Source organism: Mastacembelus armatus, chromosome 8 (genome assembly GCF_900324485.2).
Source record: "Mastacembelus armatus chromosome 8, fMasArm1.2, whole genome shotgun sequence".
NCBI classification, from domain to species: domain Eukaryota; kingdom Metazoa; phylum Chordata; class Actinopteri; order Synbranchiformes; family Mastacembelidae; genus Mastacembelus; species Mastacembelus armatus.
Window position 1 is genome coordinate 22,495,690 of NC_046640.1, and position 18,082 is coordinate 22,513,771.

The 18,082-nt window shown below is 44.7% G+C and overlaps 2 protein-coding genes across 4 annotated transcripts; both read right to left on the minus strand.

The window, feature by feature from the left end:
- Positions 1 to 7,170: 7,170 nt before the first annotated feature.
- Positions 7,171 to 14,361, minus strand: mcoln1b (mucolipin TRP cation channel 1b). 2 transcript variants are annotated; one of them, XM_026324462.1, is made up of 13 exons: positions 14,254 to 14,361; positions 13,470 to 13,723; positions 12,967 to 13,128; positions 12,318 to 12,474; positions 11,932 to 12,013; positions 11,749 to 11,845; positions 10,615 to 10,714; positions 10,422 to 10,528; positions 9,939 to 10,088; positions 9,762 to 9,863; positions 9,553 to 9,675; positions 8,724 to 8,930; positions 7,171 to 8,427 (listed from the first exon to the last, which is right to left on the minus strand). In XM_026324462.1, the coding sequence occupies exons 1-13, from the start codon at positions 14,294 to 14,296 to the stop codon at positions 8,293 to 8,295; spliced, it is 1,719 nt and encodes a 572-aa protein (XP_026180247.1). In that variant the 5' UTR covers positions 14,297 to 14,361; the 3' UTR covers positions 7,171 to 8,292. The 2 variants fall into 2 exon arrangements, with proteins under 2 accessions (XP_026180247.1, XP_026180248.1); XM_026324463.1 differs by lacking the exon at positions 7,171 to 8,427 and having other exon boundaries at positions 8,730 to 8,911.
- Positions 14,362 to 15,039: 678 nt separating this feature from the next.
- Positions 15,040 to 17,629, minus strand: LOC113140595 (trafficking protein particle complex subunit 5-like). Of its 2 annotated transcripts, none has more exons than XM_026324498.1 (3): positions 17,532 to 17,629; positions 16,416 to 16,688; positions 15,040 to 16,213 (listed from the first exon to the last, which is right to left on the minus strand). In XM_026324498.1, exons 2-3 carry the CDS (start codon positions 16,683 to 16,685, stop codon positions 15,917 to 15,919), a joined length of 567 nt encoding a protein of 188 aa, XP_026180283.1. In that variant the 5' UTR covers positions 16,686 to 16,688; positions 17,532 to 17,629; the 3' UTR covers positions 15,040 to 15,916. The 2 variants fall into 2 exon arrangements, with proteins under 2 accessions (XP_026180283.1, XP_026180282.1); XM_026324497.1 differs by having other exon boundaries at positions 16,416 to 16,691.
- Positions 17,630 to 18,082: the final 453 nt, after the last annotated feature.

Here is an 18,082-nt window from a genome sequence, read left to right on the forward strand (position 1 = left end):
GGAGCTCGGAAAAATGAGAACTACACAGGCGCAGGCAGTGTTACACAGCGTGCATGTACTCTACTGTAACTAAGTACAGGGTTGAAGTATTTGTCCCCGTTTCTGCTAGTACTACACCTCCTCGACACCTACAGCTACTAGTTCCCTTTTAAATAAAAAGTTAAATTCAAAACATATGATGACAACAAGTGATGCACTTTACTGTTAAATATAAACATGTCTGCATGTGGAGAAAGTACAACATTTAGTAATAATATCACTTAACACAATAAATATATTATTGGAGGGTTATTTCAGCATCATCACTGCTTATACCTAGGATATACTTTTCTGCTATACTTATATATACCTTTATTTAGTGACATTTTACATGCAGGATAAGTAGTAGTACTTTTATGGTATTTCTTCCTTTACTCAAGATTTTACTCTGATCATCAAAATCAAAATGTGCTGAAATGTTAAAAGTTGAAGTATTTGACAGTATAAACAATAGTACAAACTAAGTACATTTATTTGAGTTACTGCACTTAAATACAATCAAACATCAGCTCCACCTTCACCAGCTCCAACATTAAAGTGATCACCACAATAATCATCAATAATTAGAATCCAATAATGTCAGATCAATTCATGTGAAATGGGCCATTCTGCACAATGAGTACTTTTACTTTGGATACTTCAAGTATCCAAGTTTGCATGATGGTACTTTTGGACTTTTACTGCAGTAAAGGATGTGAGTAGACAAGTGAAAACGTCCAGTGTGCACAGAGCAGGATCCATCCTGTCAAGCTCGTCAGTCGTGGGTGTGACAAGACAAGAAAAATAAATTAAAAGCAGCTTCAGCAGCAGAAACAACAGAGTGAACAAAACAAACGTGTTTGTTCCAGTCGAATGATCAAACACAGTTAATTTGCATAGTGTGCACTGAGGCTGTGTCCTACTGTGTTTCTCTGAACCACCACCTGTTTACTGGAATGTCAATAAATCCATGAAGGAAAAAAGGTTGTTTGGCTTTTTATGTGGGACGAGACAACAAGTGCTCACATCTTTTACTGCAGTAAAGGTCCAAAAGTACCATCATCCAAATGTACTTGAAGTATCCAAAGTAAAAGTACTCATTGTGCCGAATGGCCCATTTCACATGAATGGATCTGATATTATTGGATTCTAATTATTGATGATTATTGTGTTGATCACTTTAGTGTTGGAGCTGATGTTAACTACCTTATGTACTTCTAATTTGAAGTACTTTATATACTGCTGGGTAGCTGACGTTAACTACCTTAAATACTTCTAATTTGAAGTACTTTATATACTGCTGGGTAGCTGACGTTAACTACCTTATATACTTCTAATTTGAAGTACTTTATATACTGCTGGGTAGCTGACGTTAACTACCTTATATACTTCTAATTTGAAGTACTTTATATACTGCTGGGTAGCTGATGTTAACTACCTTATATACTTCTAATTTGAAGTACTTTATATACTGCTGGGTAGCTGACGTTAACTACCTTATATACTTCTAATTTGAAGTACTTATATACTGCTGGGTAGCTGACGTTAACTACCTTATATACTTCTAATTTGAAGTACTTATATACTGCTGGGTAGCTGACGTTAACTACCTTATATACTTCTAATCTGAAGTACTTTATATATCGCTGGGTAGCTGACGTTAACTACCTTATATACTTCTAATTTGAAGTACTTTATATACCTCTGGGTAGCTGATGTTAACTACCTTATATACTTCTAATTTGAAGTACTTTATATACTGCTGGGTAGCTGATGTTAACTACCTTATATACTTCTAATTTGAAGTACTTTATATACCGCTGGGTAGCTGACGTTAACTACCTTATATACTTCTAATTTGAAGTACTTTATATACCTCTGGGTAGCTGATGTTAACTGCCTTATATACTTCTAATTTGAAGTACTTTATATACTGCTGGGTAGCTGACGTTAACTACCTTATATACTTCTAATTTGAAGTACTTTATATATCGCTGGATCAATAAAGTTTGATGATCAGTCTGTATTTTATTGGATCCATCTGATCCTGAAAAGGAACTAAAGTTCTCAGATAAATGTAGAGCAGGAAAAAGTCCAAGGTTTGACTCTGACATGTAGTGAAGTCCAAGGATGAAGTAACACAACATGGAAATACTAAAGTAAAGTACTAATACCTCAAAACTGTACTGAAGTGCAGTACCTGAGTAAATGTATTCGGTTGCTGGTATTACTGTTACTTACTATAAATGACATTAGAGTTTCAGTATTAATTAAAATATGAAATACCAATAGTTTTGTTGTAGCTTCCTCCCTTGCATGAGAACAGGTTGTGAACAGGATCTTCCTATGAGTCCGTGAAGGCATCATTCCCCAGGACAGCGCGCCCTGCTGAAATTGAAAGGGGCCATCAGCCAATAGCGGCCGAGCTGCTTTCTGTCCGAGCAGCCAATCAGCGCGCAGCCTGCGGGATTATTCAAATGTAGGATGATGTCACCTCTTGCAAGTCACCCCCGTCTCTTTCCCGAGTTCCTCAGCGGCCTGTTGCCCTGCAGCCTTTTCTCTCCCCTTCAAACCCTTTTCTTCCTTTCTCCATGCTCCACTGCACACACGCGCGCGCACGCACACACACACACACGTGCACGCACTTAAACAGCGCGTTACTGCTGCATCAGGCCTCCTGCTTTGTCTGCCTTCAGTGTGACTGTTGCATGAAGAAATCACAATCTCTGGCTTTCAGACCTGTTGATTATGAAACTGGCCTCAGCAATAAAAAAAAAATAAAATCTTGCCCGTGTTATTTGCAGATTATGGTGGACTGGACTGACACGTAGCTGACATCTGAGGCTTTGATCATTTTTTTGTTTCGTTGTCTTAAAAGTCCAATTTGCTTGGACTGTTCAAAATGGATGCAGCTGCACATGTGCACCTGCTGCAAACTGAGAGAAACTAGTTGAAAAGGAGAAATAAGAGGAGAAGGAGAAACAGCAGAAGTTGTGTTTGCTCTCAGTCAGAGTCAGACAGTGAAGGGCGTTGTTTCGTGGCTCACGAGCTTTTGTTTCTGAGCCGAGCTCATCACCAGAACGGGGCTTTTCATGAGACAGTCTGGGTGGGCACGCCGCCTGTCTGCCTGTCTGCCTGCTGCTGCTCAGCCCCCGCCTGCATGAGCCACGCTTTTGTCTGCTGCTCTGTTCAGCATGGGCGTCTTTCCACGCCGTGCTCGTGCTGCACTCTTCCCTTTCCAAATGGCCGGGAGGGGAGAGGAGCCCGAGCTCCAAACTGAAAACACGCTCCACATGCACCGGTATCTCCTGGCTGTCTCTATCTCTGTCAGTCCGGTTTCAGAGGAAGTTTCGTTTGCGTGGCTCTGACCTCGCCCTGCTGCCCATCAGCTCCAGTTAATTAGCTTCCTCGTCTCAACCGTCCCACTGGTCCAGTCGTGGCCACAGAAATATTCACCTACTCTAGTGCATGTTGACAAAACAAACAGCCTGAGAACAAATGAGCTGCAGGAACCTTCCCCTTCAACACGTCTGGACTGAGTCTGCGTCTGTTTTTATGTAAAGACATTTCACATGTTTGTGTCTTGTTTCATTCTTATGTATGTTTTGTAGTCAGTCGATGTCCTTGAGGCTGTTTCCTGTCTCGGTTTGTGGTCATTTGATTGTCCCTCCGTGGTTGTTGTGGCTCCCTGAAGCCTTGGGCCCCTGGGAGTCACACTGAAGGTCAGAAAGGCTCCATGAGTCTTACAGCTGAGCCATGTAAACACCAGAACATCCCAGATGTAAAAGAAATGATATAAAAGGGACAATAAAGGGATGAGTCAGTGTTCTCATCATGTATTCCTCATCACCAGCTTTAGGGCTTCATGTTCAGCCAGTTTCCAAAATAAAAGCACCCACAGTCGCCCTGAGAGCCCTGAATGTGTGTGTTGCTGGTAAAGCCTCAGTGAAGCCTCTCCATGCAGGTGGGTGAGACAGAGGGAGACCAGGAAGTAGGTGGGGGCGTCACTGCCTGCTGGCTGGATGCTGATGGACGTATTGGCATGGTCGACCAGGCGCAACAAAGAGAGGAAGGTGTTTTTTCACGCGGGCAGTGGCGAGCGGCAGCGGAGACAGGAAGGGGCAGGGCCGTGTACCCTGCTGCACAGTTCCCCTGTTATTTATCTCATTGTTTCCCTCCCTCCCCGGCCGACAGTCCGGCGGGGGCCGCCACGGCACAAAGCAGCTGGCGCTCAGTCAAAACGGGGCCTCCAGTCAGGGTCTACCACCTCTGACCACCTCGTCAGCACACAGTAGTTAAAGCAACAGCAGGCGGCGTGCTCGGGCTTCATCGTGCACACAGACGCCATCTTTCTGCACAGATACTCACAGATCTGCTCATAACACAAAGGCCTGGGAGGCATCACCATGTATCACACTCACCTTGAGTATCAGCACTTTACGAACGGGGTGAGGCCTTTACACGTCAGCACATGCCGCTGCAGCCGCACAGCGTGGACTCAGACAGCGTCCCAACGCGGCAGGACGCCTCTGCGCTCACCGACAGCAGACGTGTCAAGACCAGGATCAGACCATGCACCAGGATCACGTCTGATAAACAGGAATGTGCAAAGGCAAATTTCCATCCACAGGCCAGAAACGGGTTGATGCTGAATCTTAAACGATCAGCAGGTCGGATTCTGTGTGTCGTCAGCTTAATGTGTGTGAACCCAGAACCTGGTTCAGCTTATGGGTCTGTGCCGTAGACCTCCATTGTTGTCCACAAACTATTAAAAACCCAGCAGGGAGCCACACCGCTGACTTGGCTCACATGGTTCTTCCTCACCAACAATGGGAGGCCTGTCTGTTTCCAAAAACCAGCTCCAGAACCTGAGAATGGCCGACACTGTTTACAGGCTCTGAAGGAACCAAGATTCTGATGTTGTTGTTTCTCTATATTCTTAGTTTTGTAGCAAAAATCCCACATGTTGCTCTGAGTCTCACATCAGCAGGTTTCAGCCTCGTGATGTTCAGAAAGGAAAGGCTGAGAAACCAAAGGAGTTTTTCTGATTTCTGGTTCAGATACCGTGATCTTGCACGGTGCAGATTCTGAATCCAGTTCACACGCTCAGAGCTGCTGATGGGATCTTAGGCAACCTGTGTCCTCAGGATTCAGGTTTTTATTTTATTGAATTATTTCACTGAGGATAAAATAAGGATCTCAGTTACAACATGAAAACACTTAACAAGGCAGAAACCAGCTGCACGGTCCTGCCTTACAGACTGTTTTCTCTGAGGGGACTGTTTAATCAGTTTTACCCTGAAACCTGATGGTGTCCAGAGCAGGGCAGCTCCTGTCAGCCTGAGTCTAAGTGCTTCATCTCAGCCCTGGTCCCTGAGTAAATAATAGATGCAGTTCCTGAGGATACTGGACAGCTGTGTCTCTAAAAGGAACAGAGGTTGGTCCTGTGATCAGATCCTCTTCAGACTCTCTTTCTATCAGAACGTTCCTCTTTCATCTTCATGGAGTTTGAAGGACACATCTGTGGGAACATATCAGACCTTTGTCCTTTTATGACTGCAGATTTAAATGCAATATAAATAAACTTAATTATTATAAACGTGCACATCTGCTGCCTCTTCCTCCCACATTTCCTCAGCCTGCACACGATGCGTGTGGTGTTTCTGTGGACTCCAGGGTTAAGTACTTTCTTTGTACTCTCAGCATTATTCATGTTTAATGAAGGTGACGCTGCACGTCTCTCCTGCAAAGTGCAAGTGCCTTAGTTTCCTCTCGTTTCCTCTCGTTTCTTTATTGCTTCAGGACTGCATCGATTTCCTGCAGGTCGTCCATGTGGTGGCCGCAGAAGAGCTGCATCAAATACCAGCTGAGTATTGTATTTTATGATATTATATAAAATATATACCAGTACAGTCCATCCCACCACATACTGGGCACATCCTTTTTATTACCGTTCATATAAATACAAGTAAATATACAGGTCTTTCAGTACTTCATGCACTACAAATACATGATGCCACAGAAAAAATATAAAATCAATTGTTTAATGTGTCAGCACAGGCCGACCTGAAAGTTAAACCCAATAAAACTAATTATTATGATTTTAAATTAGTGTCCTAGCTAACATGCTGGGCTCTGTACAGAACAGAACAGGTGCCACAGCAGCTCAGTAACGTTCAGACGTGTTGATGATATCGCAGCTCGCTGATCAACAATAGTCTCAGTGTTTCCAGTTTATTGTGACACTTTGACCCAGAAGGCAGAAATAAGCTTCAGCCCGAACTGACCCACAGCTCCAATGATCCAACACAAGTAAAATCACATGGTGAGTGATGGTACTCCAACATTTCCCACAGTGCACTGCTCCTTTGTGCGCTATGGCTCCCATGTGACACGTTTAAATCAAGTGAAGCTGTAGTTACATATAAATCAATCAGCTGTAATAAACAGTCCTAAAGGATGTAAACAATGTTAATTAAGTCAGTGAGCAATTAACAAAAACACATCAACGTCAAGTCGCCTTGTTCCCTTTTGTCATATGAGCCACGGCAGAAAAAAATAAATGACAGTGCAGGACGGTAGAGAGACTGGTTTGACTCTCGGCCTTTCACAGGTTTGAATGAGCTTTTACACCTCAGACGGAAAAAACACAGACTGCAAATACAGTTTGGATCAAAATGAAGACACAGTATCTTCCAGCCTTAAAAAGGACTGTTCAACCCTGAATGTGTCATTTTGGGCCTGAAGCAGCACAGAAACTCAAAATTTGTGTCCGACGTCCGATGTCCATGTCTGATGTCACATGTCCATGTCCATGTCCATGTCTGATGTCACATGTCCATGTCCGATGTCTATGTCCGATGTCCATGTCCATGTCCGATGTCACATGTCCATGTCCGATGTCTATGTCCGATGTCCATGTCCATGTCTGATGTCCATGTCCATGTCTGATGTCACATGTCCATGTCCGATGTCTATGTCCGATGTCCATGTCCATGTCTGATGTCACATGTCCATGTCCGATGTCTATGTCCGATGTCCATGTCCATGTCCATGTCTGATGTCCATGTCCATGTCTGATGTCACATGTCCATGTCTGATGTCAATGTCTGATGTCCATGTCCACATGTCCATGTCTGATGTCCATGTCCACATGTCCATGTCTGATGTCCATGTCCATGTCCACATGTCCATGTCCGATGTCCATGTCCGTGTCTGTCAATGTCTGATGTCCATGTCTGATGTCCATGTCCATGTCTGATGTCCATTGCAAACTAACACCCATTAAAAAGACACCTCAGAACTCAAGAACCTGCCTGAGAATTTGGATATTTTTAAAATGTCTTCAGTATCAGAGAAAATCATCAACAGTTATCAGGACATAGAGTTGTACAAAGCAAACAGCAAATTCTGCATATGTGCTTATCAATAAATCTATACATCGAAATCAGCTGGGTAAAAGAAATCAAAGGTTAAGAGAAAGGAGTGCTGCTGAAAGCTGAGCCGAGCAGCTGTTTCTGCTGACATGTGGTTTAGCTGCTTTTAAAACCACAGCTTTATATGAACCATAGTTCAACTGAGTCTATTAAACAAGCCTGATGGTTTGAATGGACAAGCGAGCACATTCATGTCTGATCATCCAAAGAGAGACCAGAAGCTCCAGTTTGTGTCAATGATTAAAAATCAGCAATACAAAGAATAAAATCACACACACTGGGGAGTGACTGCTCGGCCGCTGTCAGACAAAGAGGACGGGGAGTGAAGCCTCGTCTGCTGATGCACAACAATCTCTGTTTTTGTCTCCTGTCTGTTCTCCCTCTGCTGTAAACACATGGAGGACGCACATGTATTTACATGAACCTGCTGCCTCCTGATCAACAATCATTCCAGTCAACGTGTAGTTTACTGGGGGACCCTGGTTCCAGTCTGCAGCAATGAATGTGTTTATGGTCGTCACAGCCTTAACAAACGAGCAATAAGTGATTCAGAGGAAAAGCTGAAGCAGGTAATTAGGTTAGTGAGCGTGCAGCCTGTTCTACTCTTCCAGCACAAATTTAAATGCAGGATTCAAACACAGGCAACACAGGACCACGTGGTCTAAGGTCAGTCCGGTCACTCTCCAGGCATTTATCGCTGCTGCTGCGTGTGGGGAGGAGTGCAACTGGCGTCGGTTATCACTGGAGTGGAAACATGGAGCTTTAAAGAGAAAAACACACACACACACACACACACACACACACTGGCTGCTTACTTCCCCTCTGTGCATCCTCCTCCTCACCAGTCACAGCAGCACAGGAAGGAGCAGGACGAGCCCTCGGGCCTCCGGAACTTGCCGGAGCTGGGCGTGTCCGTGCACTGGGCGATGAACGCATGAAGATCTGAGACACGAACCTGCTCCTGCGTTTGGGCCTGTAGGACGAAAACAAGACCAGTCTGAAAACACAGTAAAGGCTGATATACTGTCATTATTATACACAAGAAAGGACATAACATTTCTACGTCCAGGCCCACGGGTGGTCCTGACACCTACATGCATCATTTATTAAATCACACTCTGACATTAGAAAACTGTCATCATGCAGCTCGTGAGGCTCTTCGTGCTCTTCTATTTCTCTGTAGCCTCCAGCAGCTCAGTGTGCTCACTGGTAAACAGGGTCTAGCTGAGCTGGTCTGGTTAACATCAGCGAAGGAAGCCGGGGCCGTACCATGATGGTGTCGTAGGCTCCCGTGATGAGCGCGATGAACAGGGACAGCACCATGTAGATGAAGAGCGAGATGAAGGTGTAAAGGTAGACCTGGCTGAAGGTCCACACCAGCGTCCCGCTCTGCTCCATCTCAGCGAAGGTCACGAACATGTCGTCTCCGTTGATGAGAGAGAACAGGCACTCGGACACTGTGGACAGGGAGCGGAACTGCAAACACAGGCTCAGTGTCAGCAGCCTCATTCACACACACACACACACATTGATATCAATCAATCGTTTCTATCAATCGTTTCTGCACGTTAGACACTTTTACAGATTTACAGGCAGAAAGTAACAGCACTGACAGAACAGCGTCACGGTTTATAGTCTGGTCGTCGTCTTCATTCAGAGTGGACTCTCAGTAACACAGAGAGCGACAAAGTCCTCAGATCTTCCCTGTGGCTCCAAACTGGACTCAGCTGGTTCCTGTTTGCTTTCATTCTCCTGAGACGTCTCTAGAACCAGACTGGAGTCCACCTGGGACACACTGATCTGACTGGATTGCACAGACTGAACTGAAATGTGACAACCACATGGAATCTGATCTGACCGTTCTGACGGCGCTCAAACACTCACACATCGGATCTAGGACCAGATATGCAGGTGGCCCAGATCTGATCTGAGACCAGTCCTGGATTGAGAGTCCGGATTCTTTTATAAAAGACAGATTTCACCCTGTTGTTTTGGGTTATTGAGTGAAATGCATCAATTCATGTGCAAACCTACTGATGCACTGGAGGGTAATGAGACTCTTTCTGGTTGGGGACGGTGCAGGGTGTGTGTGCGGTACCTTGGTGTGATAGGGCCCCAGCACAATCCAGCCACAGAAGCAGTAGCCCAGATAAATCGCCGCCGCACAGCAGCAGAAGCGGATAACGTTGGGAAAAGCAGCTCTGAGAGTCACAATCAAGATCTGTGAGGAAGAGAGACGGAGGGAACAACAGCTTCACAGGGAAAGAGCAGCAAACAAACACGACCTGCATCTGGGGCTTTTCTTACATTGTACTTCTGGAAGAAGCTGAGGTAGCGGATGACTCCCACCCACACCAGCAGAGTGGAGGTTCCCAGCAGGATGCCACACACGTCGTACGATGAAAGGTTCTACATCACAACAATGACGTGGTCAGTGACCGGAAACCGCGACTCTGTCCGATCCCTCTGGGTCCCAGCACTCACCTTGGACTCGATCCCAATCTTGATGAAGCTGCCGACGATGGTGAACACGTCGCTGATGATGAGCAGGATGTACCAGCCGTTGATGAACTCGGTTCTGTCCGACCAGCTCACGCTGCGGCCCAGTCGCTGCCTGAAGAACTGCACGTACTCCTGTGGGGAGGGGGGGGATCTGTGTTAGGACACTGTTCCTTCAGACAACAGAGGAGCTGCTGCAGAACAGTCCCAGGAAACTCTAAGGTCTGTGACCTCAGAGCAGCTTTAAAGGAACAGTTCAACATTTTGCAAAAATGATTTTCTTTTTTGCTGAGAGTCCGACCAGCACAAGAAGACACCGATTCCTGGAATGACATTAGTTCAGCTTCAGCCCTGGACCTGAGCTGAAACATGAGGTGACCCCAAATCTGTGACTGGCAGTGCACATACAGAGCGTTAGAGGCAACAGGAAGACACAAAGGTTCAGTGTAAATCTGTCTGCTGCCTTACGTGCTGCAGGACGATGCCTCGCAGGATGGAGCGCCCGCACAGCAGCAGCGACAGCACACACACGAACGCCACCAGCACGTCAAAGAACTCCCGCGCGTAGCTGTCGGCTGACGGGAAACCACAGATAATTCAAATGAAAGAGCATCAGTGTAAATCACGTGTCGCCGCAGCTCATCCTGCACCGGCGACTCACCGTGTCCGGACACGTTGGGGTCCTTACACTCCTTTATGGACGCCTGGTTCTGCAGACTGATCTTAATTTTGCCGCTGTGCGCCCGGTTGTCCATGACGATCTGACAACAGACACAAACAGCAGGTGAGTACACAGATGTGATCGTCCCATCCCGCCATCTTTTCTTTAAGCTTTTTGAATTGTTCTGTAGAAATAAACTTCATAAAATCTCCCGAGGTTCTTTATGAACTCAAACATCAGCATCAAACATGTTCACACAAATAACTGGAGAGAACATTAAAAACAGTTTCATTACAGTGGCTGTTCAGGAACAGCAGCTAATGTGACATTAACTGTTTGTGTAGAAAGCGAAACACTTTGACTGGATAATGGAACCAGGAACTGAAGAACAGGTTGAAATGACATATGAAACACATTTAATGGAAAGATAAAGTTACTATTTTCTCAGGTTCTGGAGCTGGTTTTTGGAAACAGACGGGCCTCCCATTGTTGGTGAGGAGGAACCATGTGAGCCAGGTCAGCGGTGTGGCTCCCTGCTGGGTTTTTAATAGTTTTTGGACAACAACGGAGGTCTACGGCTCAGACCCATAAGCTGAACCAGGTTCTGGATTCACACACATTCATTGGTGCTGCCAGTCTCTGGATGGGACCTGGACTCAGTGACACCCACACAGAATCACTGACTGTGTCCTTGAAATGATTCCCTGGTCTCAGCTGCCCCTGCTGGTCTGACTGGTCCTTACAGGAATGTAATGGGTTTACTGGAGTGGGATTATGAAGATGTTTGAGTTTTACTGTGGTGATACTGTGCATTTTAAATGTATGAGCCTAAATTCATTAAAGGCTTTTTATTTTTAACCATCCTGATCTGGATGTTTTAGGCCACAGTCCAACCGTGGATCAGACTTTGACTGACTTGGTTTAAATTAGACTGTAGTTAAATTGAATTAGTGGTGTGAGGAAAACAGGACAGAAGAAGGATAACAAATAAAATATCAATCAGTGGTAGAAAGGAAGGAACCCTGGTCTTAACAGTTAAATACAGGATGAGACACTTAGAGACTAAGATCTGCCGATCAGGTCTGTTTACTTCTGGACTGGATGCTGTGAGTGAATAAAGGAGAGATGGTTCACCGTGATGGCAAAGGTGTAGCAGTCGGGGATTTCATTGTTTATGATGGTCTGGATGTTGATGGCCTTCAGCTGGAAGTCGACTGTGACGTTAATCAGCCTGGAGACAAACACACGTCTGAGTGGAAAAGAAACAGAAGCTTTTTTGTTTCTATTATTAAAAAAAATTAAAAAAACACGTCTAACTTGTAAAACTTCAGAGTGAAGTTCCTGTAGTCGCTGTTTCCTGGAGCAGAACTGGACGTCAGCGGATTCACGCCGATGCAATCTGGAAATAAAAATCAGAGAATAACATTAGAGGAACTAAGGAATCCCACATGAGGAAGTTTGGACTTAAAACTGTCTTTTTCCACATCACGTGAAGCTCGAACTGCACTTCTACACTTCCTCAAAATATTCAAACGCCATCATCTCCTTGGAGATGAAACTGTTTTCCATTATTGGCCCAGCGTTTCTCTGCCAGGTCAGCAGCAGTTTGTCCTGAGACACAACGTGGGACACAGGGCAGGACACAAACTGTGACGACGACAACAACAACGACAGAAAACAAAAACAAAAAGAAAAAATCCTACTGGTGACGACATGAGGATCAATGTCAAAGGTGTCGTTGACGGGGTCGATGGTGGCCATCCTGAAGTACCGCTGGCACAGCGAGAGCGCACTGCCGTTTACTCCGACTCCCAACACGTAGGCGTAGTGTCCCAGGGAGATGTGAGGGAGAGCCAGGTACTGCAGGGGACACGGGAAGAAGAAGCCAAAGCAGCGGCTGCTCATCACAGGTCCATCAGAGATGACAGGATTTTAAAGTCTACACTTGACTAAAGCTCTTTAAAGGTGCAGTTCACCCAAAACAAATCTCCCTCACTAGTTGATTCCAGCCCTGCAGCTTCGGTCACTTTCCCTCGACAACCCCCAGAGTTTAATATGTGTCCAGGTGGATTTCCTATGTGGTTATCAAGCGTTAGCATGCTAACACATTGCACCTGCTAACCCTCAGCATATTAGCACTGTTAGCATTTAGCTCCAAGCATCCCTGTGTATAAGTACAGTCTGTCTCAGCTGTTAGCATGGCTGCCACAGGGGGCTGGTCTCACTGACCTTTTTTGGGGTTTATTAGGATATGATTAATGTGATCATAGTGAGCAGAGGGATAGCAGGTCACATGGTTATTATTAATTATGGGCGGGCATACAGGTGATCTGCATGGTTTTATCAAGCTACCTGGTCGATGGCGAACTGGATGTGGTCGCACAGCTCCGCCTGCGTGTGGAGGGCCTGGGGGACGTTGTCCTGGTAACCTTTCAGGAAAAGGTGTTTGAATGCCGCAGTGTTTTCCTCTTTAAAGGTCACCACCATCTGGTTGCTCAGTCCAAACAGCACCAACTACGAGGCAGAGTCACGACAGAACACGTCAGCGTAACGCAGCCGACACAACACGTGGACTGCAGCCTACAGGCACCCGAATAACCGGGAACACATAAATACTTCAAAATGATGAAATCAAAGACTCAAATTATTTCAAAGAGAAAAAACTAGTGATAAAAACAATCATCAAATAGTTCAGAGATGAAAAGTTGCCAAAAAAGACCCAAAGATTTGACAAATAAATGAGCATGAAAAGGCAAACAAAATAAAAATATCAAGAAAAAAAGAAAAGATATTACAAACTTCCATAAAAACACACAGCAAACACAAAAGACTAAAACAAAAACACGCAGACGCACCTGCACAGTCACGGTGATGATCTTCAGCAGCTGCAGGCCCAGTTTGAACGGCTTGCGTCCTTTCGCGTGATATTTGTCGCACGGGCTCATGAAGAAGTACTTGAGTTTCCGTCTCAGCGCCTCCTCCTCCTCCTCCTCTTCCTCCTGCTGCTGCTGCTGCTCAGACCCCACCAGAGAGGAAGGACGGGGCATCCCAGCGCTGAGACATTCCTGGGATCCATAGTCATCCACGGAGGAGAGCAGCCGGTCCTTCTCTGGGAATTACAAACCAATACAGAGATTCTGGGTCAGAGACGGACCTGAACCACGATCACATGATCCAAATGTTACAGGAAGCAGTTGGGGATTCAGTGTGTGTGTGTGTTCTGACAGAGACAGTTTAACCTGTCAGAGGAAATGAACCAAAGCTAATAGAGAAAAAACACCAGGAACCGTTTGTTACAATGATCCTACACTTCCCATAATGCATTTCGTTAGTGTCTTTCATTCAGAGCCAATGAGTGGACCAATGAACCATTTTATAATTAATAATGCTGCATTTATTAAGGCTTCCTGGTGATTCTTTACCGTGCACCTGTTTAACCGAGAACCGGGATTTTGCCGGTGGAGCTCTGTCGTCAGGGAACAGGGAACATTTCCTTTGTTGTTCCCCTCGGCTCTTGATTTAAACCCCACCCATAAAGATGCACCGATGAGATTGAAGTGTCCGAAGCTGGAGCCGAAACAAAAAGGCCCAGAAAGCGGGCGGAAGAAGAGGAAAGGTGGACGAAAGGTGTGCACAAACCTGCGGCGCGCTCCGGGACGCTGCTGTCACCTGCAGACGCCATGGTGCTGCTCAGACAGACACCGAGCTCATGGTAACGGCAGCTGCAGGATGCAATGTATGACACAGGTAAACACATAAACACCAGCATGTCACATCCGGTTTGTGAGCTGCGTCTGTGCAGCCGCCATATTGCAGCGGGGTTTGGTTCACACAGCAGGAAAGAGCAGTTGCTTTTAATAATAACAAATGGAAAAGCCGTAAACACAGGTCACATGTGACAGGTTCTGTTATTATACGTATTTATACAATATGTAATTCTTATTTTTTAAGCTGTCAATAAGTGAAGGGACATGTCCTGATACATATGTCTTGATAAATATTTATACATATACCCTATATTTTATATTAGGGAGCATCAAAATGAAAATGTAAATATGAAAAATGAAAATATTTCACTAAAAGGAATTAAATCAAAATCAAACAGCTGAAGAATCATCTGTAAACTCACTTAGCAGACCTGCTGCCTTCAGCCATGACGCTTCCCTGTACCAACATGGCGGCTGCACTGACGCATCGCAGCAAACAGCAGGAATTTACGTTTTATAATAGTCTGGGTAAACCAATCAGATCGCAGTGTGCTGCTAACCACGTGACATCATGTGACTGCCTGTCGATGTGTGAACACGTTTTCATTGATCTTGTCAAATGTGGATCATTTATTAGACACCACGGCCTCATTTCAATTAACACAACATTAATATTAATAATAAAACACATGAGTCAGCAGGATGAAGCCTCTCACACTGAACTTTAGATTTCATTTATTCTCTGTTGTATTTCCTGTACATTTTTAACTTAAACATGTCCATCAATACAATTTATCTACTGGATTTGTTTTTATTGCCTTAACTTTAGACACACTGAGTGTAAAAACACTGTTCTGTTATCATGTATAATAAAAGAAAGTGACGATGGGACTCACTGGACCTGAATCTGTTTTGCTCTGGTTCAACACGCAGCTGAACTGGAATGAAACAGATAAACAGATCAAATATTCACAGGTCTCTGTAAAATACAACATATACAACTGTAGCAGTGAAACAGGTAAACACCAGATCTTTGTCCTGCCTGGATGTTCTACTCAAAGAAACAACAGGGAGCAACATTTCAGACATCACCTTACAATATAATGATGATTAGAATTTATCACACATGGTCACACATGAATAGTTTATAAAAATGTGAATGAGCTAACTATGGATATTTCCCCATAAATGTAGTTAAAAATCGCCGTGTATCCTGCCAAAAATGTTTTATTTACAAACAAGAAGATGCTTTTTTTCAATAATTACCAAGTGTAATGTGATCCTAAATATCAGGGTTCATCTTTCCTATCAGAGAATTACAGCAGAACACGGTGAGAGGTGAGAGGATTATCCATCCTGCTCATGCTCGATAAATGATCCATGATGTGAAAATGTGTCAGGAACCTGGTCTAGAGAAAACACGTCACTTCACGAGGTCTAACACATGATTGACTGAACCTAGCTGCCCTAGATGCTCAGTACGGAGCATCCATCCATGACGTGGCCCCGTCAACCAAATTCAGTCTCACTCAGAACCAGTCTGGATGAGTCTGTGCTGATTTACAGAACCAGACCCCCCCCCCCCCCCAGTCTCTTTATCTGCCGTCCAAAGCCTTATCCCTGGCTATGACCGACTCGTTGAACTTTATCATGAGCGTGGTGCCTTTGTGCCAGTGGGCAGTGACCTTGGCAGGGAAGCCACTGTGTGTGAGGATGGCCTCCACGATGCCGGCAGTGAAGGAGGCGCAGTTCAAGCTGCTGTTCTCTTTGGGCACAGAGATGTAGGCGTTGATAAGCGGCTCCTTCTCTATGATGTAGTAAGTCTTATCATCATCATTGGCCTGCTCCAGTTTGTCAGCCTCCTTCCCAAACAGAGACTTCCACACGTTGACCTAAAGCAACAAAACAGGTAAAAGGATAAAAGTGGTGATTTTCTGAGCCACATGTCTGCACCGGCTCACACATGAGGCCCGTCTTTTTCTGAAAACGGTTCTGGATTCACACACATCATGCTGAGTACACCACACTGAACGGGGTTTGGACTCAGAAAATTGTCACCTCCTAAAACTAACATCAGTATTTACAGGCGCTCACCTTGATGAAGAGCAGCATGTTCAGCAGTTTGGTCTCTCTCTTCCCGTTCTTCTCCCTCAGCACCAGCACATCCAGCATGCTGGACCCTACGCTCTGGCCCATGTCCGCCAGGCGCGTCTGCAGCTCGGACACCGAGTACACACGGCTCTGACAGTACTGCACCATCTCCGAGAACAGGAGGGCGAAGACGCTCACGCTCACTTCAGTCTTGGGTCGGGTCAGGGGCCGCTCCAAGATGTTGGATTTCCCTCGAGTGAACCGCGTGTCCATTTTCTGCTGGAGAGTGATGACAGTTTCAGGGTTGGATCAGGTCAAAGTATGAAGACAGGAAAAACTGAACGTATTAAATATATATATATATATACATATATATATGTCTGCACGCACACGCACACACAGACACACACAGTGGTACATATGACACACATTTAAAAAACCTGGGTTTGTTATATGAGCTAAACATTAAATATTATCACTGAGGGGATCAAAACCAAACTAGTTAATATTTCAATGACTCAGCCAGAGGTTTAACTGGTTTTAATTAACTAGTTAACTAAGAGATAAACAATCGAAACCAACCTGACACTTGAATTTCACTGTCTGAAAAACTACTTAACATCCAGTTTACCGAAATAAACTCACAGCCAGTGACCTGAGGCCAAATATGCACAGACATGCACAGTGATGCAGCTGGAGGTAACTAAAGGAAATCAATAAGTAATAATGAACTAACAGTAAACAATAGTTGACCATAAATCGCCATTCATAGAGAAATGCAGCTAACGTTAGCTTAACACGCCTTTAGCTCTGGACTCTGTTCACAGTGATGATGATCATTTCTCTCTAGAAACACACAGTTCGCAGCCTGACGCTGTGGTTCCGGTCACTGACCATGTACCGTGTTTCTACAGGCACTGGTTCCGATCCGGTCCAGTTTCTTTTACCTGATCACCGAAGCTAACAGCTAGCTACCTGAGCTAGCCACAGACGCTAAGTGGCACTTCCTGTCAGTGAGGAGTGTGAATGTTTAAACGCTTTAAAATCTCAAAGAAAAACAAGACAAACACGAATATTTTAGTTTTTAAAGAAAAATAAAACCTTCAAAAATAAACGAACCTTAGATCAGCTGCCTCCTTCTTCTTCTGCCGTGCTGCTTCTTCTTCTACGGTGTGTACAGCTCTATACACATCGAAATAAATAATTTAAACCAAACGAGCAAGTGTTAAACAAGTGTTTCTTCAAATGTTAAATATTACGGTTCTTTTCTACAAAGTCTTTATATGAAACTGTTATTATTTAAATTATACTTATTTTGCATTTAGATTCCTTACCGCCACCTACTGTTCCGGAGCTGGTGCTCGACTGTGTTCGACACTTTCCGCTGGGACTTCGTGTCCTAGACCCAAACCTTGGACTTTAGCCTTGGACTTTTATCTGATAACTTTAGTTCCTTTTCAGAATCAGATGGATCCAACAAAATACAGACTGATCATCAAACTTTATTGATCCCTGGGGGGAAATTCCCAAGATACCCAGCAGTATGGAAAGTACTTCAAATTAGAAGTATATAAGGTAGTTAACGTCAGCTACCCAGCAGTATGGAAAGTACTTCAAATTAGAAGTATATAAGGTAGTTAACGTCAGCTCCAACATTAAAGTGATCAACA